The following is a 24531-nucleotide window of genomic DNA, read 5'->3' as shown; positions in this document are numbered from 1 at the left end:
TAAATGTAACTAATGTGGATATTTATTTCAGAATAAGGCTAGACTCATTATAACTTTTCCAGAGCTTTAACATTCAAAACTTTAAAAGGCCCTTTAGATATTTGTTAAAATTAACTATTATGTTATTTTGCTACAAAAAACCCTAACCAGAGGAGATGGGGGCGGGGGAACTGTGGCCCCTCAGCCTACAACTCCCATCAATCCTGACTACTGCATCACTGCCTGGGGCTGATGGGAGTTGGATTTCAGCAACATCTGGGAAGGGGGCATGCATTTCCCAGCCCTGCTGTAGAAAATAGATTAATTCTTAGTTGTTTGTAAAATACAAAATGGGCACAATCTACCCAACGCTGACCATGTTTTGAGTCTCCTTGATTTCAGTGGGAGAGATCCAAGCAGATGCGCCACTCTGCCACTGACACCAACGGCCTGGATCATGACACCCTTACTCATTTGCAATGTAGATCACGCTGTGTTTCTCAAGTACGCTGATGTCACGTTCCAGCTGCCTCATCTGCACCTCCATCTTCTCTCTATGGAGTTTCCGGGGCACGGTGTCGATAACGACGGAAAGGCTTTGGAATTCCCGATTGATCTCCTCCCAGTTGTGCTTGAGACCCTGCAGGAATTATATGAAAAGGAAATTTAATTGATTCTTTCAAAGTATGCAGCAGCATTATAGGGGGAAAAAGTTTCTTTTCACTGAGCAATTCAGGAAAGAGTAAAAATGATTGATAAAACCTAGAAAGATAATACGATATGGATTTAAATGAATTCCATTGTGCAAATGTCTGGAAGAAAACCTATCACAATGTCAAATTTCCAAGAAAAAAGGCTGATGTTGCTGCTCCAGTTTCATGGGGTGTTTCTCAGAAGTCCCAGCAGTGTGAATTTGGCCAAATTAAACAGACGAAATTGGAGATTCCAAAGGGGTAGCTGTGTTAGGCTGTTGAAACAAGAGAAATGAAAAATCCTGTGGTACCTTAAAGTTGATTAAGTCTATCATGGCAGAAGCTTTCATAGGATGCATCCATGCTAGGCATTTAGTGTGTAAATTCCATGGTTTGTTCACTGAGTTTTTATAGGACATCCACACAACACAGAAATTCAGTCTGTCATTCTGTATTTTCCTGTGGTTCTTTCATCTTTGAGAAAAAGACTGCAGGGAATCTAATGTCTGTTTTTTTTAGAAAAAATAGAAGAAAAGCACAATCTCCACAGGTGTAGAAGCATTTTGCACCAACCTTCCATCTTGTTTTAAAGGGCGGGGTTTTGAGGTCGGCAGTGACATATTGGACAGGTGAACCTATCACAGCTCAGCACACATTCAGTGTAGCCTTTGTGGTGAGTGCTATTTTATCACCCTGTTTATTGTTTTTAACACAAGAGCCTCGTGTGGCGCAGAGTGGTAGGCGGCAGTATTGCAACCGAAACTCTCCCCATGACCTGAGTTCGATCCCAGCAGAAGCCGGGTCTCGGGTAGCCAGCTCAGGTCGACTCAGCCTTCCATCCTTCCGAGGTCAGTAAAATGAGTACCCAGCTTGCTGGGGGAAAGGTAGTCAAGACTGAGGAAGGCAATGGCAAACCACCCCGCTATCATCTGCCATGAAAACGCCAGCGCAAACGGCGTCCATCTAGGGGTCAGTAATGACCCGGTGCATGCACAGGAGGAACCTTTCCTTTTCCTTATTGTTTTTAAGTCAATCTTTTAACTAGTGCTAAATGCTTGCCTGGTTATAATGTCTAATATATACATTATAACAGAAAAGTGTTTTGCATATATAGACCCTGTTCAGATGCACATTGGGGAAGGGTGGTTAGGCTAACCGCTGCAAGATCCCCTGCCACATGTGCAGCTAACTATGGCCTGCAGTGTGGCTAGCCTAACCACTCTAACCACCCTCCCTCCTGCAGTCCTCCAACCGCTCGCTCATGCATCCCAGCAACCTGTGCAGCTCACACAGCCATTACAGGAGCGGTGCTGCTGACAGCTGTTGGTGGCCATTTTCTACCTTCTTTCTGCTCCCCTTGCAGAAATAAGCAATACATAAAAATGGTGGAAAGTTGTGCAAAAATTGCCATATCCCTAAAATGCGCATTTGCGCAAAATTCCTATATTGAAAATGAAGAAAATGGCCGCCAATGGCTGTCAGCAGCACTGCTCCTGCATTGGCCGTCTTCAGCCACTCTGGCTGTGGAGCTCTATGGAAGCGCTCTGTTAACCACGGGGTCTGTTCAGACGTCACACTAAGCCATGGTTAGCGCTGCTAACTATCTTACAGCAGGTGGTTAGTGAATGTGGTTTATACGTTGCTAATAAACCCCCAATGGTTGGGTCAGAAGTCACGCTAAGCCATGGTTAGCGCTGCTAACTATCTTACAGCAGGTGGTTAGTGAATGTGGTTTATACGTTGCTAATAAACCCCCAATGGTTGGGTCAGAAGTCACGCTAAGCCACTGCGGTTAGCTCAAAACTCCTATCCATCATGGCTTAATGTGATGTCTGAACAGGCACGCACGCACACACACACACACACATACAAAATACCATTTAAATGAAAGAGTGTTATAGCGCTATAACACCATAGTGCTGGGGGGGGGGTTACATTTAAAAAGCCCTTTGTGGTCACCACCATGAACCACATGGCTAAAATGATGGTGATGGGAAAATGGGTTTTCCCCATTTTTTTAATTAGCATCAGAATTTTAGAGCATTCTAACACTCTTTCCCCCTTCATGGATCACTGCCTTGTTGTGGCAAAAGGGCTTGCATAACTCAGTGAAGCCATAAGCTATGCTGTGCAGGGCCACCCAAGACGGACAGGTCATGGCGGAGAGTTCTGACAAAATGTGGTCCACTGGAGAAGGAAATGGCAACCCACTCCAGTATTCTTGCCAAGAAAACCCCATGGAATGTATCACAAGGCTAAAAGAGATGATGCCGGAAGATGAGCCCCTCAGGTCGGAAGGTGTCCAATATACTTCTGGGGAAGAGCAGAGGGAATTTCCAAGTAGCGCCAGAAAGAGTGAAGCGGCTGGGCCAAAGCCGAAAGGACACTCAGCTGTGGATGTGTCTGGCAGTGAAAAGAAAGTCCGATGCTGTAAAGAACAATATTGTTTAGGAACCTGGAATGTAAGATCAATGAATCAAGGTAAGCTGGAGGTGGTCAAACATGAGATGGCAAGATTGAACATCAACATATTGGGAATCAGCGAACTCAAATGGACAGGCATGGGCGAATTTAATTCAGGTGACCATCATATCTACTACTGTGGGCAAGAATCCCTTAGAAGAAATGGAGTAGCACTCATAGTCAACAAAAGGGTGGGAAAAGCAGTACTGGGGTACAATCTCAAAAATGATAGAATGATCTCAGTACGAATCCAAGGCAAACCATTCCACATCACAGTAATTCAAGTCTATGCCCCAACCACTGAGGCCGAAGAAGCAGAGGTTGATCGGTTCTATGAAGACCTACAACACCTTCTAGAACTAACACCAAAAAAAGATGTCCTCTTCATCATAGGGGATTGGAATGTTAAAGTAGGAAGTCAAGAAATCACCGGGATAACAGGCAAGCATGGCCTTGGTGTACAAAATGAAGCAGGACAAAGGCTAATCGAGTTTTGCCAAGAGAACACGCTGATCATAGCAAACACTCTTTTCCAACAGCACAAGAGGCGACTCTACACATGGACATCACCAGATGGTCAATATCGAAATCAGATTGATTATGTCCTTTGCAGCCAAAGATGGAGAAGCTCTATACAGTCAGTCAAAACAAGACCTGGAGCTGACTGTGGCTCAGATCATAAGCTGCTTCTTAAATTTCGGCTGAAATTGAAGAACACAGGGAAAACCACTAAACCATTCAGGTATGACCTAAATCATATCCCTTATGAATATACAGTGGAGGTGAGGAATAGATTTCAGGGATTAGACCTGATAGACAGAGTGCCTGAGGAACTATGGACAGAGGTCCGTAACATTGTTCAGGAGGCAGCAACTCAATCCATCCCAAAGAAAAAGAAATGCAAGAAAGCCAAGTGGCTGTCTGATGAGGCTTTACAAGTAGCTGAGGAAAGAAGGGAAGCAAAAAGCAAGGGAGAAAGGGGAAGATATATCCAACTGAACGCAGAGTTCCAGAGAATAGCAAGGAGAGACAAGAAGGCCTTCTTAAATGAACAATGCAAAGAAATCGAGGAAAACAATAGAATGGGAAAGACTAGAGATCTTTTCAAGAAAATCGGATATCTCAAGCGAACATTTTGTGCAAAGACGGGCATGATCAAGGACAAAGAAGGCAGGGACCTAACAGAAGCAGATGAGATTAAGAAGAGGTGGAAAGAATACACAGAAGAACTATACAGGAAAGATCTTAATGTCCCTGATAGCCATGATAGTGCGGTCACTGAACTTGAGCCGGACATCCTAGAGAGTGAAGTCAAGTGGACCTTAGGAAGCATTACTAACAACAAAGCTAGCGGAGATGACAGTATTTCAGCTGAGCTATTTAAAATCCTAAAAGATGATGCTGTTAAAGTGCTGCACTCAATATGCCAACACATTTGGAACACTCAGCAGTGGCCACAAGACTGGAAAAGGTCAGTTTACATTCCAATTCCAAAGAAGGGCAATGCCAAAGATTGTTCAAACTACCGCACAATTGCGCCCATTTCACATGCCAGCAAGGTGATGCTCAAAATCCTGCAAGCTAGGCTTCAGCAGAAGTACAAGCTGAGTTTCAAAGAGGCAGAGGAACTAGAGATCAAATCGCCAACATTCGCTGGATCATGGAGAAAGCAAGAGAATTCCAGGAAAACGTCTATTTCTGCTTCATTGACTATGCTAAAGCCTTTGATTGTGTGGATCACAACAAACTGTGGCAAATTCTTAAAGAGATGGGAGTACCAGACCACCTTACCTGTCTCCTGAGAAACCTGTACGAGAGACAAGAAGCAACAGTCAGAACCAGACATGGAACAACCGATTGGTTCAAAATTGGGAAAGGAGTGCGACAAGGCTGTATATTGTCGCCCTGCTTATTTAACTTATATGCAGAGTACATCATGAGAAATGCCGGGTTGGATGAATCACAGGTCGGAATTAAGATTGCCGGGAGAATTAGCAACAACCTCAGATACGCAGACAATACCACCCTAATGGCAGAAAGCGAACAGGATCTAAACAGCCTCTTGTTGAGGGTGAAAGTGGAGAGTGCCAAAGCTGGTTTGAAACTCAACATTAAAAAAACTAAGATCATGGCATCTGGCCCCATCACTTCCTGCCATATAGAAGGGGAAGAAATGGAAGCTGTGACAGATTTTATTTTCTTGGGCTCTAAGATCACTGCAGATGGTGACTGTAGCCATGAAATTAAAAGACGCTCGCTCCTTGGGAGGAAAGCTATGGCACACCTAGCCAGCATAGTAAGCAGCAGAGACATCACCTTGCCGACAAAGGTCCGTATAATCAGAGCTATGATTATAGCAGTAGCAATGTATGGCTGTGAGAGCTGGACTATAAGGAAGGCTGAGTGCTGAAGAATTGATGCCTTCTAACTGTGGTGCTGGAGAAGACTCTTACGAGTCCCCTGGACTGCAAGGAGGTCAAATCAGTCAGTCCTAAAGGAAATCAACCCTGAGTGCTCATTGGAAGGACAGATACTGAAGCTGAAGCTCAAATATTTTGGCCACCTACTGCGAAGAGAAAACTCCCTGGAAAAGGATGCTGGGAAAGACTGAAAGCAAAAGGAGAAGGGGACGGCAGAGGATGAGATGGCTAGATAGCATCACCGATGCAATGAATATGAACTTGAGCACACACCAGGAGAGAGCGCAGGACAGGAAGGCCTGGCGTGCTCTGGTCCGTGGGGTCCCGAAGAGTCGGACATGACTTAACGACTGAACAACAACAACAACACTCTTTGATTTAAGTGACATTCCACTAATATTTTAATATTTTTAAAAATGATATCCAGAAAAGCATTTGACTGCATATACTGAACGATTGCTATATCCCTGATAGTGTGGAAATTCACATGCAATCCTGCTTGTAGTTTAGGTCGGAAGAGTGATGATGATTATTAGTGCTAGAAGCCACTGGTCTGGAAGCAGCCATGGGCTAAGGTCTACTTTGTAATGCTCTGAATTCCTGAAATGAGACTGGTGACCTCTCAATCCCGATGCACAATAATACTAGACTTCCATCTAGGGAAACAGTGCCCACTCCGATTGTATAAGCTGAATAAACACGTTCCTGTTTATTCTACCAGAAGGAACATACTATGTATTATCTTTGTTCTGGACATCATTTGATGTGAGTCAATTCTGTACCTCCAGGACATTTCCCCTCTCTTCTTTGGAGAGCTGTGTCAGGCCTTTTTGTCCATGGCTCTTCTTCAGACAGGCATCAGTCTCTTCCTGGGCTCTCTTTGCTTCCTTCTTTTGCTTTTTTATGTATTTTGGTGTAACACCAAAATCCTACAACAAAAGTACACTTTCTGTCTCAAAGTATGTATTATGGAGAACACATGGCAGCCCAGCGTCTCCTTTTCCCGCCCAACATATAATGCAACAAAAGACATCAAAATACCAATGTGAAACAAAAATGGTTAATTAATGGTATCCATTAACTGCAATTTTATTTAGCATTTCCAGAGAAAGATAAGCTTCAAAATTAATACTAAAGCATGAAAATGACATGAGTGGCATTTATGGACAACCCCATCAGAGGCCCTTGCTTTTTTCAAAATGTTCTACCGTCAAAAGATGGAATAATTTCAGGTCAGCTCAGAGCTGGCTGTCATTGCACAACATGGTTGTATGTCTCAAAAGTTTGTTTATTATTCCCAACATCAATAACATTGTTCTGATCTCCTGATGTGTGCAGGGGATATAAAATAATATAAAATTAGTTACATGCTAGGGATCATTAGAAAAGGGATCAAAAATAAAACTGCCAATATCATCCTGCCCTTATACAAATCTATGGTGTGCCAAACCTGGAATACTGTGTACACTTCTGGTTGCTGCACCTCAAAAGGGATATAGTAGAGCTGGAAAAGATGCAGAAAAGGGCAACCAAAACGATCAGGAATCTGGAACAACCTTTTCCCCTATGAAGAAAGGTTTCAACATCTGGGACTGTTTAGCTTAGAAGAAATGGTGAGATGTGGAGCAACGGGACCGGGAGACAATATTCTCCCTCCTTCATAATACTAGAACCCCAGTGGGGTCATCCCATGAAGCTGATTGGTGGGAGGGTCAGGACAGATAAAAGGAAGGGCTTCTTCACACAGCGCAGCGTTAAAACTACGGCATTTGCTTCCTCCACAGATGGCGATGGCCAGTGCCTCGGATGGCTTTAAAAGGGGCTTCATGGAGGACAAGGCTGCTTGTCGGGATGGCTTCATTCCGCCTCCATGTCCAGAAGCAGCATTCCTCGGTATGCCTGTTGCTGGGCTGCCCGACGGGGAGGCTGCCATGGCACTCAGGTCCCGCTTGTGGGCTTCCCACAGGCATCTGATTGGCCACTGGATGCTAGATTAGGTGGATCTCCTGTCTGATCCAGCAGGGAAATCCTTGCGCTCTTCCGAAGAGGCAGCTGGGATGCTCCGCAATCCTGGAGCGGCTGCTGGCCGCACTGTCTGCCCTAAGCCGCGTGAGCAGCCAGATCAGCCCAGGGCTCCTTGCGACTTCCCTGCCCCTTCTCCAGCGCCCACCTGATGGAAGTGAGAAGAGCCACCCTCAGGCACACCTGCCGCTGCTGTGGCCAGCTGCCCTCGCTGACACCGAAGCTTCAGCCCCTTTCACTCTCTGGGGTCAAAGAGAGACCCCAGGTGCCTAGCTGGCTCCCTCCACCCAGTGCAGGAGAAGCAACCAGGATAAGGGTTTTCTGGCAGCAGCGCAATGAGACAAACCAACACGTGGGATCTTGTATTAAAAAACACATATTTTTACGGAATATAAGACATGTTAAAGAGTCTCAGTGATCAATCTATGCCTGGTCCTCACCTACCCACCTACTCTACCCCTTCTAAATCCTGTTCCCCAAAGCCCCAGCAACTAGACGGGCTTCTTCAATCCCCAAGGCCTTATCGAAACTCCTGACTGTTCTGTTCTCTCCTTTTATACTCTCAGGCTCCCCCCCAACCCACCCACACACAGGCCCCTCCCACCTTTCAGTCACTCTCTACCATTCCATTAACCCTGACTTACCAGGGTTACATTTACACTGCAAACGCATCCAAACATTAACATTAACACAAGCAGGCAAACGTGATTTTGTCACACTCTTCCCCTGTTCCCAAGATGGCATGCCCTTCTGGCACCCAGCAATATCTTTTATTTCATTGTGAATTATCTCAAACTTCCTTTAGTTTTGAAAAAAGGTGCCATTATTTTGGTTTTTGTAATAGGGATATGTATGTATTTATGAATAACAAGCAATTAATCAGCTAATAGGCAAATGATGAATCACATAACATCATTTAATTGGTTGTCATTATTAATAATGAAATATAAGGCACTATAACTTTACAAACCTACTTCAAATATTGTTTTAACCACAGTCCTGTCATTTTTAACACTGTCTAGTGAAACATACCTTTTTCTTGAGGTATTTTTTAACAAGTCCCGAATCGTCAATGAGAAACTTGTCTCCCCTGCGCACGTCGACGCATGCGCGGAGGGGCTTCTTGGCCACTGCCATGATGGCCTCCGCAATGTTGGTCGCGATGTAATCCTTCTCACTTCGAATGCCCATGAGAGGGTGGTCTGTCCTTTGTGGCACATGCAGCTTGGGTGGTTTCCTACGGCCTGGATCTCTTTTTCCTGTGTTTGAAAAACAACAACAGACAGTAGCAACCATTTAATCTCTACATCTGACATCTCAGGAAGAAGACACACATTTCACAGCAAACCTTTTGAGTCGCCCCTCTTGCTCAGAAAATGCCTTGCCAGCCCTTCAGCCCATCTCTCCTCCATCTTCACTCCTCCCTCGCTTTCCCCAGCTGCTCGTGCTCACTCACGCTTTGGACCTGGGGGCCGCGCTTCCTCACGCCTCTGCCCAGCATAACCGCTGCTCTGCAGGTATGCAGGGAAGGGCGCCCTGGGGTCTCCCGCTGGCCAGAGAAACAAGGGAGGCTACGCCCTCTCTCTCTCCCAGGAAGAACATCCTGGGCCTTGGCTGCTGGCCAGAGAAGGAGACTTTGCTTCCCCTCTCCCTGCCAGAGAGAACTCCGCTAGAGCTGCCAGTGTGAAGCTTCACTGGAGATATCTGCGGCCCAAACTCGGTAAGATGTTAATGGTGTGAGTGCAATTAACATGCACATTTTTGTTATGTAAATAGCAGCTGGAGAGAAGCTGAAGTGGGCTTGAGACTCTGGAGGTGGGTGGGAAGGCGAAGTTCAACTCTTTGACTGGGTTCAGATGACATGTTAACCCACAATGCGTTAAATAAACTACGATGGTTTACTTAACCCATGATGGCTTGGTGTGATGTCTGTGAGCTCTTTTCCCACCCATGTTGGGTTATTTCCCCCAAATAAGCCACCCTGGGAACCCACGGTCTTCAGTAAGGGTTATTTTACCTGTGGTGGGTTAGCGTGTCGTCCGTTGTGCCAGCGTGGGTTATGGAGATCGCCTGCAGAGCCACTCAGCAAGAGTGGCCAAAATGCTGCCGCTGCTCTGCTCCTCTTGAGCGACCTCTGAGCAAACTGGCTTTCCTGCCACACTCAGCTGTGTCTCCAACTCCAAATAAGTCCCCCCCTCGGCGTGGTTCCCAAACGTTTCACATGTGGATAAAACATCACTTTCCCATGAGAATGCAAAGTCCCGCATTTAGCCAGCTGTGCATGTGGTGTCTCCCCATAAGGGGAACCTGTATGTTAAGTTTTGTTAATTTAAGGGGCAAAAGGAAATTCACACCATTAACATCTTGTCTAGCTTGGCTCTTAAAGAGTAGTCAACTGGGTTTCTTGCACTAGCCTGTTCTGGTCCAGTCCCTCTGCCATGTTCTTCTGGAGCAGATGCAGAAGCAGAACATTCTAACCTGCGGCCCTTTTATGGTTGTGATACCTTTCCACAGAGGGCCTCTGTCCTCTCTTGCCTTGGGTCAATGCCCTATAAATGGGAAAGGTTTTAGCAGAGAATATTGTCAGGCTGAACACATACGCTTTGGAAGCTTCAGTTCCCTTGAATGTTTCCGGAGGAAGTCATTTGGAGTGGGGACTTGGAGTTTGGGTATGCCCATTGTTTTGCATGGTGCCGTCTTCTTCTCTTGTATCTCTCGTTTCACAAATGGCTTGAATGTTGATATATACCTTCAGTTCAAGAAAAAATGGAAAGAGTAATCAAAACTCCAAGGGAAGCTTAAGCGCCATACTTTCCCCATGGATGATGCAATTGCACAATACCCTTATTTCCCGTCTCCAGAGCAGATGGATAAACTTTGCTAAGGTGCTCCTTAGTAGAAGGCATGTCTGGCGCGCCACGGGTACAAGGCCTGACGCCCACAGCACAGCGCTGCCAGCATTCCCAAGCAAAGGGGCTCCCCCTCCAGATCTTCAGAGCGCTGACAAGCAGCAGCAGCAGCCCCCCACTGCTGCTCATCAGCCCTGTCCCCGCCCCTCCTCAAAAGCCCCCAAGCCCGCTGTGCTTTTCCCAGCTTCCCTTTGCCTCTTCGTCAGCCTGTGGCTTCTTCTTTTGAAATGGATCTTTAATAGTGATGTTGCTCAAATCTGTAATAACCTGGTTCAGAATATAAATTTGCCCAACTCATAATGCTTGGTCATATGCTGAACTGACGTCAATACCCCCCCCCCCCAGTTCTTCTTTAGCTTGATTAGTAATCTGAGCCAGGGCCTGCCCTCCCGCCCTCCCTGGTGCTTTGAATGCTGCAGTTACAGCATTCTGAAGTAACAGGCATGCTGGAAAATGTAATTTGCCCCGGATGCTTGCAATCCCCCTTGTACAGATGATAGGTTCCCTGGAAAGTACATGTCCCAAGGCGCCTTGCATCTGGGACACCGCAGAAAGCATGCACCATAGCAGGGTTTGGCAACCTTTGTGGGCCTGTGGGCACATTTGGAAATGTGAGGACACTGTCCTGGCCACCATCACAAAATGGCTGCCATGAGAGGTGTGGCTAATTACAAAGGCTAGTCACCATGTAAGCCAGGGGTGCAGAACTAATGACCCCCCACCCAGCCCTCCACAGACTATATGACACCTTGCAGTAGAACTGGGCTTGAGTAATTTATAACGTGTGTGTCTCTGTGGAATAGATTATTTATTCATTCATTTAAAAATCCGCAAACATTTATCTTACTGATTTGCTGACTCCATTTTTGAATCAAGGTGAAAGAACTCCCACCACTAATTTTTGAATGAAAAGCTCCAATGAAATGCTAATAATCCCATGTGCAAATGACCCTCCAGCCAGATATTTGGGGTTAGAATCATAGAATAGTAGGGTTGGAAGGGGCCTACAAGGCCATCAAGTCCAACCCCCTGCTCAATGCAGGAATCCAAGGCAGAGCATCCCTGACAGATGGCTGTCCAACCTCGCCTTGAAGGCCTCCAGTGTGGGAGAGCCCACCACCTCCCCAGGTAATTGGTTCCATTGTCGTATTGCTCTTACAGTCAGGATGTTTTTCCTGATGTTCAGCCGGAATCTGGCTTCCTGTAACTTGAGCCCATTATTCCGTGTCCGGCACTCTGGGATGATCGAGAAGAGATGCTGGCCTTCCTCTCTGTGACAACCTTTCAAGGACTTGAAGAGCGGTATCATATCTCCCCTCAGTCTTCTCTTCTCAAGGCTAAACATGCCCAGTTCTTTCAGTCTCTCCTCATAGGGCTTTGTTCCCAGTCCCCTAATCATCTTTGTTGCCCTCCTCTGAACAGTCTCCAGTTTGTCTGCATCCTTCTTCAAGTGTGGTGCCCAGAACTGGACACAGTACTCTAGAGGAGGCCTTACCAGTGCTGAGTAGAGGGGAACTAGTACTTCCCGGGATTTGGAAGCTATGCTTCTATTAATGCAGCCCAAACTGGCATTTGCCTTTTTTGCAGCCACATCACCTTGTTGGCTCATATTCAGTCTGTGATCGACAACAATTCCAAGATCTTTCTCATTTGTAGTATTTTTGAGCCAAGTATTCCCCTTCTTGTAACTGTGCATTTGGATTCTTTTTCCTAGGTGCAGAATTTGGCATTTATCCCTATTAAATGTAATTCTGTTGTTTTCAGCCCAGAGCTCCAACCTATCAAGATCACTTTGAATTCTGTTTCTGTCTTCCAGGGTATTAGCTATCCCTCCCAATTTTGTATCATTGACAAATTTGATCAGCATTCCCTGTACCTCCTCCTCCTCCAAGTCATGAATACAAATGTTGAAGAGCACTGGGCCCAGGACTGAGCCCTGCGGTACCACATTTGTTACCTCTTCCCAGCTTGAGAAGATCCCACTGAGAAGCACTCTTTGAGTCCGATTCTGTAGCCAACTGTGGATCCACCGGATTGTTTTTTCATCTAGCCCACTTTGAGCTAGTTTGCTCATCAGGAGATCATGGGGCATTTTGTTGAAAGCTTTGCTGAAGTCGAGGTATAGGATGTCTACAGCATTCCCACAGTCCACAAGGGAGGTGACCTGATCAAAACATGAGATCAGATTCGTCTGGCAGGACTTGTTTTTGACAAATCCATGTTGGCTTCGAGTAATCACTGCATTGTTTTCAAGGTGCTTTATCATCTGCTCCAGAATTTTCCCAGGGATTGATGTCATACTGACTGGTCTGCAGTTCCCAGGTTCCTCCTTTTTACCCTTTTTGAAGACAGGGACCATATTAGCCCTCCTCCAGTCATCTGGCACTTCCCTCGTCCTCCATGATTTCTTAAAGAGAATAGACAGTGGTTCTGAGAGTTCTTCTGCCAGTTCCCTTATTACTCCAGGATGCAGTTTATCTGGCCCTGGAGATCTGAACTCGTTCAAAGTAATGAGGTGTTCCTTGACCATATGCCTATTGATCTCAAGCTGCAATCCTGCCCCTTCAGCCTGTACTTCGCCTTTGCCAGGGAGCTCATAGACCCTCTTTTGGGAGAAGACTGAGCCAAAGTAGGAATTGAGCACTTCTGCCTTTTCTTTGTCATCTGTTATCATTTTGCCATCCTTATTTAATAGTTGAACCACCATTTCTTTCCTCTGTCTTTCACTATGCACGTAGCTGAAGAAAGCCTTTTTGTTGTTTTTAGCATCCCTTGCTAACCTCAGCTCATTCTCAGCTTTAGCTTTCCCGACGCCATCACTGCAATTCTGTGCTATCTGCCTGTATTTATTTATTTATTTATTTATTTATTAAATTTATTAATCGCCCATCTGACTGGTCACCCAGCCACTCTGGGCGATGTACAACCCCCATAAACAATTTAAAACAATAAAATTTTACCATAATTTTTTTTTTAAAAAAATACCCTAACCCACCCCAAATGCCTGCCTGAACAACCACGTTTTTAATGCACGACGGAAGCTCATTAAAGAGGGGGCATGATGGAGTTCCCTAGGGAGGGAGTTCCACAGAGTGGTGGCCACCACAGAGAAGGCCCTCTCCCTCGTCCCCACCAGTCTAGCTGTCCTGGCTGATGGGACAGAGAGAAGGCCATCCGAGGCTGATCTTGTTAAGCGGCCTGTCTGGTGTTGCTGGAGGCGCTCCATAAGATAGGCTGGGCCGGAACCAAATAGGGTTTTAAAGGTCAAAACCAACACCTTGAATTTGGCCCGGAAAACAACTGGTAACCAGTGCAACTCCTTCAGCACTGGAGTGATGTGATCTCGCTGGCGGCTGCCTTTAATCAGGCGAGCCGCCGCGTTCTGTACTCTTCCTTTGTTACTTGGCCTTCTTTCCACTTCCTATATGTGTCCTTTTTTGTTTTCAGGTCATCATCCCTAAGCTTTTTGTGAAGCCACATTGGCTTCTTCTGTTGTCTTCCACCTTTTCTTCTTGTTGGAATGGTTTGTGATTGTGCCCTGAGAATTTCCTTTTTAAAAAGCTCCCACCCATCTTGGGCTCCTTTTCTCGTTAGCGTCGTTTGCCATGGGACCTTACTGATCATTGTTCTGAGTTTATTAAAATCAGCTTTCCTAAAATCCAGGGTACGCGTTTGACTACACTCAAATCCAGGGTACGCGTTTGACTACAGGGTACGCGTTTGACTACACTTAAGAGTTGAAGTTCGTTCTGTTTGTTCCCCATACTCTGGGCATTAGTATATAGACATCGAAGACCATGTGCTTCATAGTCTGGCTTTCTTCCTACATGTGTCTGAAGACTATTATTGGGCGCTATCAGAGCTGTTCTCTCCGTTGCAGTGCATGCGCCTACGTCCATTGTTACCCCCAACATTACATCTCCCTTCCCCGTAGGATTCAGTTTAAAGCCCTCCTGATTAAGTTCTTCATGCTGTGGCCAAACACATTCTTCCCATCCTTTGTGAGGTGCAACCTGTCCCTTGCCAACAGCCCATCTTCCAGGAAGTATAGCCCGTGGTCCCAGAATCCAAAACTCTCTTGTCGGCACCACCTTCGTAGCCAGTCATTCACCCGGAGTATTTTTCGTTCCCTTTCTATCCCTCTTCTAACTACTGGAAGGATGGATGAGAAAACTATCTGGGCCCCAAAGTTCTTGAGTTTCCTTCCCAAAGCTTCAAAGTCTGACGTGATCTCTTCGTAGCTCCGCTTGGCGGTATCATTTGTTCCCACATGGATGAGAAGAAAGGGATACCTGTCAGTGGGCTTTATGAGTGCAGGCAACCTTTCAGTCACGTCTCTAATCTGTCCTCCCGGGAGACAACATACCTGGCGAGTCCACGGGTCTTCGCGACATACTTGGGTCTCGATCCCACGCAGCAAGGAGTCTCCCACTACTACCACTCTTCTCTTCTTCTTCTTGTATGCCTGGGTTTCATCGCCTCTGTTTGACTGACCTTCAGCCTCTTGCTCACTCTCATGCAGGTTCCCCTGTGATTCTTCCTCTGCAGGCTGTCCTCCAGTCTCATCCGCAAGTACCTGGAATCGGTTCCACAGCTCCACTGCTTCCACTGGTGCAGAGTGGCATCTAGTTCTTCTCCTCCTAACTGTCACCCTTTTCCAAGGAGTATCCTCTACTCCATTTTTCTTTGCCTCAGCATTTCCCACAGCCTCCTCTTGCTGTTGCTCTTCAAGCTTCTGGTCTTCCCTTTGCTGCTGTAGTTCCCCCATTCTGTCCAAGAAATCTTCGTGTTCTCTTATTCCCTGGCAGGTCGACAGTCGCCGCTCCAGTCCACTTACTTTTTCCTCCAGCAGCGTGATCAACTTGCACTTGTTGCAGGTGTAGGCCATGTGGTTCTCAGGCAAGAAAACAAACATGGCACACACCTTGCAGGTCACCACCACTGGAGAGTCCTGTCCTTCCATTGCCTCTTTTCCCTTTTTGTGTCTAGCTTTGTGATTGTTCTAGACTAGCCTGTGCCTGCTCCTCTACTCAGTAGAGGTTAAAAGCAGAGTCCCACTGGTGTGGAAGCATGTGTTACAAGACAAATAAATGGAAAAAAGTGAGTTTAAAAAATAAAAAATCCTCTAGTTCCTTCCTCTACTTTCTGTAGGAGGAAGTTATCAGCCACACAAGTCAGGAACTTCCTGGAGGGGCCATGTTTGGCAGAATTTGTCTCCCAACAGATCTCGGGGAAATTGAAGTCCCCCATTACAACTACATCATGCTTCCTTGAAGCACTGGCAATTTGCTTTTCAAAAGTTTCATCCTCAGCTTCTCCTTGGTTGGGTGGCCGGTAGTCGATTCCGACCACCAGGTTCCTTTTATTCTTTGCTCCATTTATTTTAACCGAGATGCTCTCAATGGGGCTACCATGCTCATCCTCCTGTCTTTCTGTGCAGAGATACGTATTTTTAAATATAGTGCAACTCCACCTCCCTAGGGTTAGGGTTACAATCTACGTGACTTGAATTGAATTAATTCACACTGAAATAAATTTATTTTATAATAATTCAGAACGTGGTCTGTCATTTGAGAAGGGACCTTACGGAGTGACAAAATGACATACTTGACCAGAATTCCTCCCCAGGTGAGGTTTTCTCTCCTGCCTGCCCCCATACCTGTGTGTTTTGATGGGTTCTTTCTCTTCGGAGGGCAGCAGATTGTAAATATTTTCCTCCAGGTACAGTGCAGTCATCTTCAGACTGTTGAGAGTCCTGCAGAGAGCTTAAATTGGACAAGGGATTAGTTGAAGTGCCTATCAGAAGTGCTGGCAGACCGGAAAAGTAAAACGTGGAGGGGGCCGTGAGTGGGGAGGAAAGCTCAGCTAAGGTTAGCAGACCCACCTACACTAATTCAAGGTAAGAATTAGGGGGAAGCTCCAGTTCTCACTCACCCACACATTGGACCACCCTTGCCCAACTGGCTGCCCTCCAAGTGTTTTGGACTTCAGCTCCCACCATCATGGCCAATGGTCAGGAATGCTGGGAGTTGTAGTCCAAAACTACATCTGGAGGGGACAAGGTTGGGGAAGGCTGCACCAGACGGTCTCTGCACAGCCCTGTGCCTTGAGTCCAGGGCATCATCTTTCAGGGGCTGGGCAGAGGGTCGCTCCTCACGTGCCCAGGGAGATCTTGACAGTCCCTCATAACAGGAGGAACTGAACAGCTGAGCCAGGTCTGGTGGGTCTTAGAAATACTCTGTCTTTGCGGCCTGCCTGTTGGCTTCCAACCATTAACAGCAACGGGACAGTTGTTTGGGAGCCATCTTCGGGAGGCGAGCCTAGGCGGTACCACTCGTGGTACAGAAGGCAATGGAGCGGATGAGCCTGGCGCTGCAAGGGTGGGCCCAGGCCCCACCCGCCCCCTTTGTAGGGACTCTCCCCTCCGCACTAACCGCTGCTGCTGAAGCCGGAGTCCACCAGGTCTGATCTTTCTCCAGCCCAGGTTGCAGTGGCAGTTGAGATTCCAAAGGGGGGAGAGGACCCCCCCGATGCATAGAGAGGCTCCGCCCACTCATGGCTCTCCCCAGAAGGAGGGGCCCCAAACCCACCCCCGCCATTACTGGCCGCCAGGTCTGGTGCCCCGGAGCCACACGCACACCTGCACAGGCTCCTGGGCACATATGTCAGGTGCCTGAGGGGCGGGGCTGACGCAGGGCGTCCCACACCAGGCTTTTTATCCTGCAGTTCGCTGGGGCTTCTGCTTCTGGGTTCTTTGCAGGATTTCAATTGGTTCTTTACACAGCCGTTTTTTCTTTGACTGCATAATGCTACCTGCCATTTACAGTGCTGGGTGGAGCCTGGTGGGATGCTATCGGATGTCAGCAGCATTCCTCCCCCTCTGGCATAGCCCCCCCCCCCCCGGCATGAAACGGGGCTTTTCTATTTCAACCTCCTTGCCTCCCCTTTTCGCTTCCACTCCAATCCCTACCTCGCTTTCTTCTGAATAAAGGTGGCCACTGTGGATGAGACAACAGGACTTCCTCAGGAGTAAGCCCCTTGAACGCAGCAGACTTACTTCGGAGCAAAGTCTCCCGGAAAGCCCACTGAATTCAATGGCACATCCTTTCTTGCTGCCGCCTGTTCACCCAGAAGCCAGCCTCAATTGGATCAGCGAGGGCTGCAGCCGAAGGGCTCCCCACCCGCCCCATGCGTGCAAGTCAGTATTGCCCTTGTCAAAGCCAGCAGTCACGCTTTTCTTGCTTGGGAAGACACACTAGGAGAGGGGGCTGAGTGGAAAGGGGTTGTATGTGCTCACGTTGGCCTGCGCCATGCAGCGGCTGGTGCAACCCCCTTGCCACCTCCCCACGGCTGCCCATCTCAGGCATCCCTGAGACAGGGAGCTGAGCACAGCGTGGCTCCATTTCACTCCTGCCCCTCGCACGCTGCCAAGTTGCTCCTGCGCGCCCGCCTGCTGGCAAGCTTTCCACCTCCACAGCCGATTCACCTGGAAGCAGCGACTGCGGAGCAGAGCGGAGCGGAGCCCTGGCTCCGGTCCCATTGCTGGGCCCCCAGGGAAATCGGTGGTGGAGGTGGGAGCAGGCAAGGAGGAGAAATGGGGGAGGACCGGACGGCAGGAGGCAGTGCCGCTCTACCGCGCTTGCGCACTCCCAGCCTGGGGTGCCCTGCAGGCCATCCAGGGCAGAACAGCAAAGAGGCGGGGGGGCACTCCTGCCCCACCATTGCCACTGGCGGCGGCATCATAGCTGCACCCCCATCAACTGCCCAAAGCAGCTTGTTGCGCCAGGGCAGAAGTGCATGGGCAGGTGGTGGCGGTTTGATGGTGTGACCTGAAAAAATACTGCATTTTCCCCGTACAAAAATATCATGGAGTTTCATGGGGGAAACAGAGGCAAGGCATGGGACAGCTGCTGCAGGACAATATTATTGTGTATTGTATGCTTGAAATACCATGAATGGAGGACAGCAATCACACAGAAAATCCCTGTGTGGAGAAGCCCTAAGGCTGGGAAGGAAATGAACTCAGCTCAGAAGCGACTTCCTCTGTTTCCACCTAGTCATACATCCCACACTGCTTGCATTCCTGCAGATTCTTTGGCATCCAGGACCCAACCCAGAAAAGCAAAGAAATACAGCGCCCCTCTAACCAGAAAGCCTCTGCCACCCCCACCCCACAGATACTGTAAAGGGGTCATATCCTCCTCTCATTGTGAAAATACATCCCCCTCCTCCATCTGGGGCTCCTACTGGATTTTGGATGCAGTTCCGGGTTGATATAGCCAATGTTTTAAGGAAGCATGATGTAGTAGTAATGGGGGACTTCAATTTCCCCGATATTTGTTGGGAGACAAATGCTGCAAAACATGGCCCCTCCAGGAAATTCCTGACTTGTGTGGCGGATAACTTCCTCCTACAGAAAGTAGAGGAAGGAACTAGAGGATCAGCTATCCCTGACTTGATCCTAACCAACAGAGATGACTTAGTGGATAAAGTAGCACTTACAGGCACTCTGGATGAAAGCACATGTTGCACTTGAGTTCTTGGTTCTAAGGGAAGCAAAAGCCGAGTGTAGTCAAACGTGTACCCTGGATTTTAGGAAAGCTGATTTTAATAAATTCAGAACAATGATCAGGAAGGTCCCATGGCAAGCGATGCTAGCGAGAAAAGGAGTCCAAGATGGGTGGGAGCTTTTAAAAAAGGAAATTCTCAAGGCACAATCACAAACCATTCCAACAAGAAGAAAAGGTAGAAGACAATAGAAGAAGCCAATGTGGCTTCACAGAAAGCTTAGAGATGACCTGAAAACAAAAAAGGACACATATAGGAAGTGGAAAGAAGGCCAAGCAACAAAGGAAGAGTACAGGCAGGTAGCACAGAATTGCAGGGATGGCGTCAGGAAGGCTAAAGCTGAGAACGAACTGAGGTTAGCAAGGGATGCTAAAAACAACAAAAAGGCTTTCTTCAGCTACGTGCAAAGTAAATGGCAGAGGAAAGCAATGGTTGTTCAGCTATTAAATAAGGATGGCAAAATGATAACAGCTGACAAAGAAAAGGCAGAGGTGCTCAATTCCTACTTTGGCTCAGTCTTCTCCCAAAAGAGGGTCTTAAAATTCAAAGTGATCTTGATAGACTGGAGCGCTGGGCAGAAAACAACAGAATGACATTTAATAGGGATAAATGCCAAGTTCTGCACCTAGGAAAAAGAAACCAAATGCACAGTTACAAGATGGGGGATACGTGGCTCAACAACACTACAAGCGAGAAGGATCTTGGAATTGTTGTCGATCACAAGCTGAATATGAGCCACCAATGTAATGTGGCTGCAAAAAAGGCCAATGCTATTTTGGGCTGCATTAATAGAAGCATAGCTTCCAAATCCCGGGAAGTACTAGTTCCCCTCTCCTCAGCACTAGTTAGGCCTCATCTGGAGTACTGTGTCCAGTTCTGGGCACCACACTTGAAGAAGGATGCAGACAAACTGGAGAGGGTTCAGAGGAGGGCAACAAAGATGATCAGGGGACTGGAAACAAAGCCCTATGAGGAGAGACTGAAAGAACTGAGCATGTTTAGCCTTGAGAAGAGAAGACTGAGGGGAGATAGGATACCGCTCTTCAAGTCCTTGAAAGGTTGTCAGAGACAGGAAGGCCAGGATCTCTTCTCAGTCATCCCAGAGTGCAGGACACAGAATAATGGGCTCAAGTTACAGGAAGCCAGATTCTGGCTGAACATCAGGAAAAACTATGACAATGGAACCAATTGCCTAGGGAGGTGGTGGGCTCTCCCACCCTGGAGGTGTTCAAGACGAGGCTGGACAGCCATCTGTCAGGGATGCTCTGACTTGGATTCCTGCATTGAGCAGGGGGTTGGACTCAATGGCCTTGTAGGCCCCTTCCAACCCTACTATTCTATGATTCTATGATTCTATGATATATCTAGAGGAGTGAGGAGATTACTTCCACTCCGCCCCAGAAAACATAAGAACATAAGAAGAGCCCTGCTGGGTCAGACCCAGGGTCCATCTAGTCCAGCATTCTGTTCACGCAGTGGCCAAACAGCTGTTGACCAGGAACCCACAAGCAGGGCATGAGCGCAACAGCACCCTCCCACCCATGTCCCCCAGCAACTGGTGTACATAGGTATGCTGCCTCTGATACTGTAGGTAGCATAGAGCCATCAGGACTGGTAGCCATTGATAGCCTTCTCCGTGAATTTGTCCAATCCCCTTTTCAAGCCATCTAAATAGTGGCCATCACTACCAACAGTGAATCCCATAGTTCAACTCCATGTTGTGTGAAGAAGCCCTTCCTTTTATCTCTCCTGAATCTCCTGCCAATCAGCTTCATGGGATGGCCCCATTGGGTTCTAGTGTAGCAGCCATATCGGGGGTCAGACTAAGTAGCCTCATGCAGTATCATGCTTCATGTTCTTGCTGAGCTCTTTCTCCCTTGAATATATTGTTGTAAGCTGACGAGACACAGGAATTCCTTATCTTGTCAAAGGTCATACAATTGCATATCTTGTTCTCTGCTGTTCTCTTCTGTTCTCTCCTTATCATGGCTACCCTATAACCCAGTTCTTGTATTATAAACAATGGTGCTAGGAGAAGAAATGTTGAGGACTGCAACCCCACGCGGGAGAGGGAGGAGGAGCCGTTTCCTATGTGTCACAATGTCTATAAAAACAATGTGCTGATGTATTTCGGGGCTTCTGGCTCTTTGGAAATGATTCCAGCCTTAAGCCCGCACGTTAAATAAAGAATCTCTTTTTCCTTCACTCCGTGGTCTCTCTGACTCTGGGTTCTGCAACATAAATGGTGCCATGACTCGGATGTGGCAGGCTCTGAGCCAGACAGGTGGCAGTTGCCTGCTCTTGATCGCCGCACCGGGAAGACGAGCTCGGCGCATGCCTCCCTTTCGTGGCGCCAGCGACCTTTTTGTCGAGTGAATGGGAGAAAGCCTGCACCGGGATCGCCCAAACGGCAGCGAGCGGCAAGAGAACCTTGGGAAGCGGAGGAAGGAACTTGAGCCCTGCCTGTATCGCAGCTGCAATTGAGTTGAAACCCACATTGGAAGCCTTCAGGAGAAAGGCAAGTATATGGGAAAAAGAGGGCCCCGCCTTTAGGGAGAAAGGCCACTGGGCAGAAAAAAAGAGGGTCCCGCCTTATGAAGAAGGTCAGTGTTGGTGGCATACGTATACAAAAGAACCTACTCCTTGCGGGTAGAAGGGGGGCCTGATCACACTCCCGAGTGGGCGCCAGTACCCAGCACGCCAGTACTCAGTAGGAAGCTGAGGAAGCTGGGGAAGCCGCTTTCCGCTCTGGTAAAAAGTGGGAAAAGTGGGTGGATATATGGACATATATATGGACATATATATATGGACATATGGATGCAGTGGAGAGATTGATGATTGTGTGAGTGGCTACTGCGGTTTCTGACGCATACCGTTGACCGTCCGGGTGCCCAGGCCAGTAGCAAAGTGCGTGGTGTGTAAAATCCTCTTGTGTCGGCCAGTGAGACCCCTTACTCACTGACCAATTCCCATTCCCAAATTGTGTCTGTCTTCAATTTAGGAGGGAGGCTATGGGTGGTGGGGGAAGCAAACCTTGCACCCCCTTGGAATGTATGTCAAACAAAGAAGGAAAAAGGTTTTTTTTTTAAAGATTCAGAATAGAGAGAGAAAACAGCAAAAAGCTCAAGGTCGAGCTGAGAAAAAAAAAACAAGATCTGAGGCTGTTAATTAGAGAAATGTTGCAGGACAGTCTGGCTTTTAACAAAGCGTGGGAGCGTGAGAGTGTGAGGCCGAAGAAGTAGCTGTTAGCCTAGCGCGCCGAGAGGGGGGGGGCAGGAAAATTGCCCACAACGTTCTGAGTTGTGCAACATCATCACCTCGCCTAATTGAGATGAAATCCCTAAGAAATGGAAACGGAAAATGAAGACCCAGAAGATGAAGGCAAAATAGAAAATAAAGGTGAAGAATCAGCCCCCAGAGCACAGGCTAGACCCCTCTTCGAGTGAAAATTGTGCCATAAGACTGTCCCAAAGCAGAATGAAGCGGAGAGACCATGTTGAAGATCTCTGTCAAGGTAACCGTGTTTAGCTTTGAACTGTGTTAGAATTGCATAGAGCCTGTAGCTGCTGACCATCGGCTATATGATTTCTGAAGAGCGTAACCATTAAGCTTTTGCCGCGGGATTCCCTGCAATGAAGAAATCTCACTGATTTGAGTGTCCAGTGTTACACTGCCTGAGTGTGTGTGCTGAAGAGACCGAGAAACCAGACAGCATGTTCCTGGCCAAGCCAAAATCACGCTACTACCATGCTCCTGGAAGCTGCAATAAACTGTGTAAGCTGGGAGACCCAACCTGATTGAGAAGAAAAGAAGATACTGGAGCAACTGTCTTAAAAAACAATGAGATCTGTGTAGCTGGCTGGCTGACGCTGTCAGTGATGTTACAACTTTAAATTAAGACTGTTTTCCTGTTTGAGACCCCAGCGAAGAAAGCTGACCCGAGTTATTTGTTGCCCGTGCCAAAGCAAGAATTTGGCGGCCCTGTACCTCATCGTGTCCTGTTTTAAGCTTGGGATTTACAAATACAAACAAACTGGGAAGCTTGCCTTTGAAGTCCTGCAAATCACCCCACCGCCTCCCCGAAGATTAATGGCTGCCTGAAAAATGCAAGTATAAGGCGATGCCCATCACCCCCCAGCATCCTGAGTTTCGGCACTCAGTGTTTCAGTGCTTTCGTGTACCAGGTTAAAAGGAAAAAAAGAGTAAGTTTTTAAAATGTCTGTGAGAACCTAACAGAAGTAGAATAAAATTTACAGAGGAGTTGCCCAGGTTAAAGCGTCACGGCTAGAGAGCTGAGCTGTGCCGCTCTGTTTAGACAGAGGCCTTGCTAAAAAGTTAAAGGCCCTTGTCTGTCAGAAGGGGTGTAGGGCCACACTTTCCCTTTTTAAACTGATGCAAAAGTGGAGAGCCTTTGCTGGAAACGTCACATCTTCATTGCCCAGAGCCTTCTCTGTTTGCCTCCATCATTGTCTGGGCTTTTTAGAGACACTCTGCACATGAACTAAAATTTTAAATTGTCAAAGACTTGCCATGGACAGTGCTGTGAAGCTTTTGATAAACTTGAACTCTCATCGCTGTGGACCGTGTGTCTGTGTTTGTAGTTAGCTCAGTGTACAGCAAGCTGAGTTTGATCTTTGACTTTTAGATGTCCTTCTGCCAGAACTCATGCAGCATAGAGTTGCCAAGGCAAAAATGGTGACCTAGAACTCTTTGCGTGTGTGGGTATGCCCGTCCCTTGATTTTGATGGGCCCTGAGCTTTCAGCCAGAAGAGCAGTATGATTGCTGGATCTGCTCCATCATGCCTTACCATGCAAAAAGTGTTTTCCATTCATTGTGTTAAATTGCAGAAAAAGTTTGTTCTATATATTTTATGATTTCTTAAATATCATAAAATATATGTGATATTTGCAGATTAGTGTTAGTCGCAACTCCAAATAATACTAAGTGTGGTTCCCAATGGATGACAAGGAGAAAAGACAAAGTCAAGTAGAGAAAAGACAAAAGCAAGTAAAAAAAAAAGGAATAGAGAAAGTAGAAGACAGATAGAGAAGGAAAAAAAAGAAAAGAAAAAACATTTGGAGAAAAGAAGCATGGCCATAGTTGCCCCCAGGGTAAATTAAAAGCAGCTGATTGTGCCTGGAGCTTATTACCTGGGGTAAAGTAGCCACAATAATGTAATAGTTCTTTAAGATGAAAAAAATGTAACTAGAAGGAGAAGAAGAGCCTATCCCAAATGTGTGTCATTGGGACTAGTGTAAGGCAAAAAGGTTTAAGTAAGTGAGTTTAACTTAAAAAAGACAAATAAAGAGACAAGGCTGGTGCATGGAGCAGAAAGTTTTATGTAAAAAGTTTGAAACATGATCTGCAATACAGGCAGATCAGCAAAGAAAAAGAAAGCAAAAGAAAGAGGAAAAATTTGTCTTCCCATACTAATGAATAAAAGTGTTATCAAGCACTTTGGGAAGTGAAGTTGTTTA

General features: G+C 47.0%; 1 protein-coding gene across 3 annotated transcripts; it reads right to left on the bottom strand.

Moving 5' to 3' along the window:
• On the bottom strand, window positions 1-23665 carry LOC146345391 (enkurin-like). 3 transcript variants are annotated; one of them, XM_084855121.1, is made up of 6 exons: window positions 23583-23665; window positions 16145-16250; window positions 10177-10325; window positions 8609-8835; window positions 6337-6483; window positions 3-619 (listed from the first exon to the last, which is right to left on the bottom strand). In XM_084855121.1, exons 1-6 carry the CDS (start codon window positions 23623-23625, stop codon window positions 446-448), a joined length of 846 nt encoding a protein of 281 aa, XP_084711247.1. In that variant the 5' UTR covers window positions 23626-23665; the 3' UTR covers window positions 3-445. The 3 variants fall into 3 exon arrangements, with proteins under 3 accessions (XP_084711249.1, XP_084711247.1, XP_084711248.1); XM_084855122.1 differs by lacking the exon at window positions 23583-23665 and adding an exon at window positions 16920-16972 and having other exon boundaries at window positions 9-619; XM_084855123.1 differs by lacking the exons at window positions 6337-6483; window positions 23583-23665 and adding an exon at window positions 16920-17015 and having other exon boundaries at window positions 1-619.
• Between the last annotated feature and the right edge of the window lie 866 nt (window positions 23666-24531).

This window comes from Heloderma suspectum, chromosome 5 (genome assembly GCF_057233095.1).
Source record: "Heloderma suspectum isolate Gila_16-S chromosome 5, 16-S_ref, whole genome shotgun sequence".
Taxonomy (NCBI): domain Eukaryota; kingdom Metazoa; phylum Chordata; class Lepidosauria; order Squamata; family Helodermatidae; genus Heloderma; species Heloderma suspectum.
This window is presented reverse-complemented; position numbering and strand designations above follow the sequence as displayed.

Coding starts and splice junctions, on each gene's coding strand:
- LOC146345391 (XM_084855121.1), bottom strand. CDS start 23,625: ATGAGAGTTCAAGTTTATCAAAAGCTTCACAGCACTGTCCATG. Junction 8,836..10,176: donor GGAACTGAAGCTTCCAAAGC/GTATGTGTTCAG, acceptor TTTCAAACACAG/GAAAAAGAGATCCAGGCCGT. Junction 6,484..8,608: donor AAAAATACCTCAAGAAAAAG/GTATGTTTCACT, acceptor CTTTTGTTGTAG/GATTTTGGTGTTACACCAAA.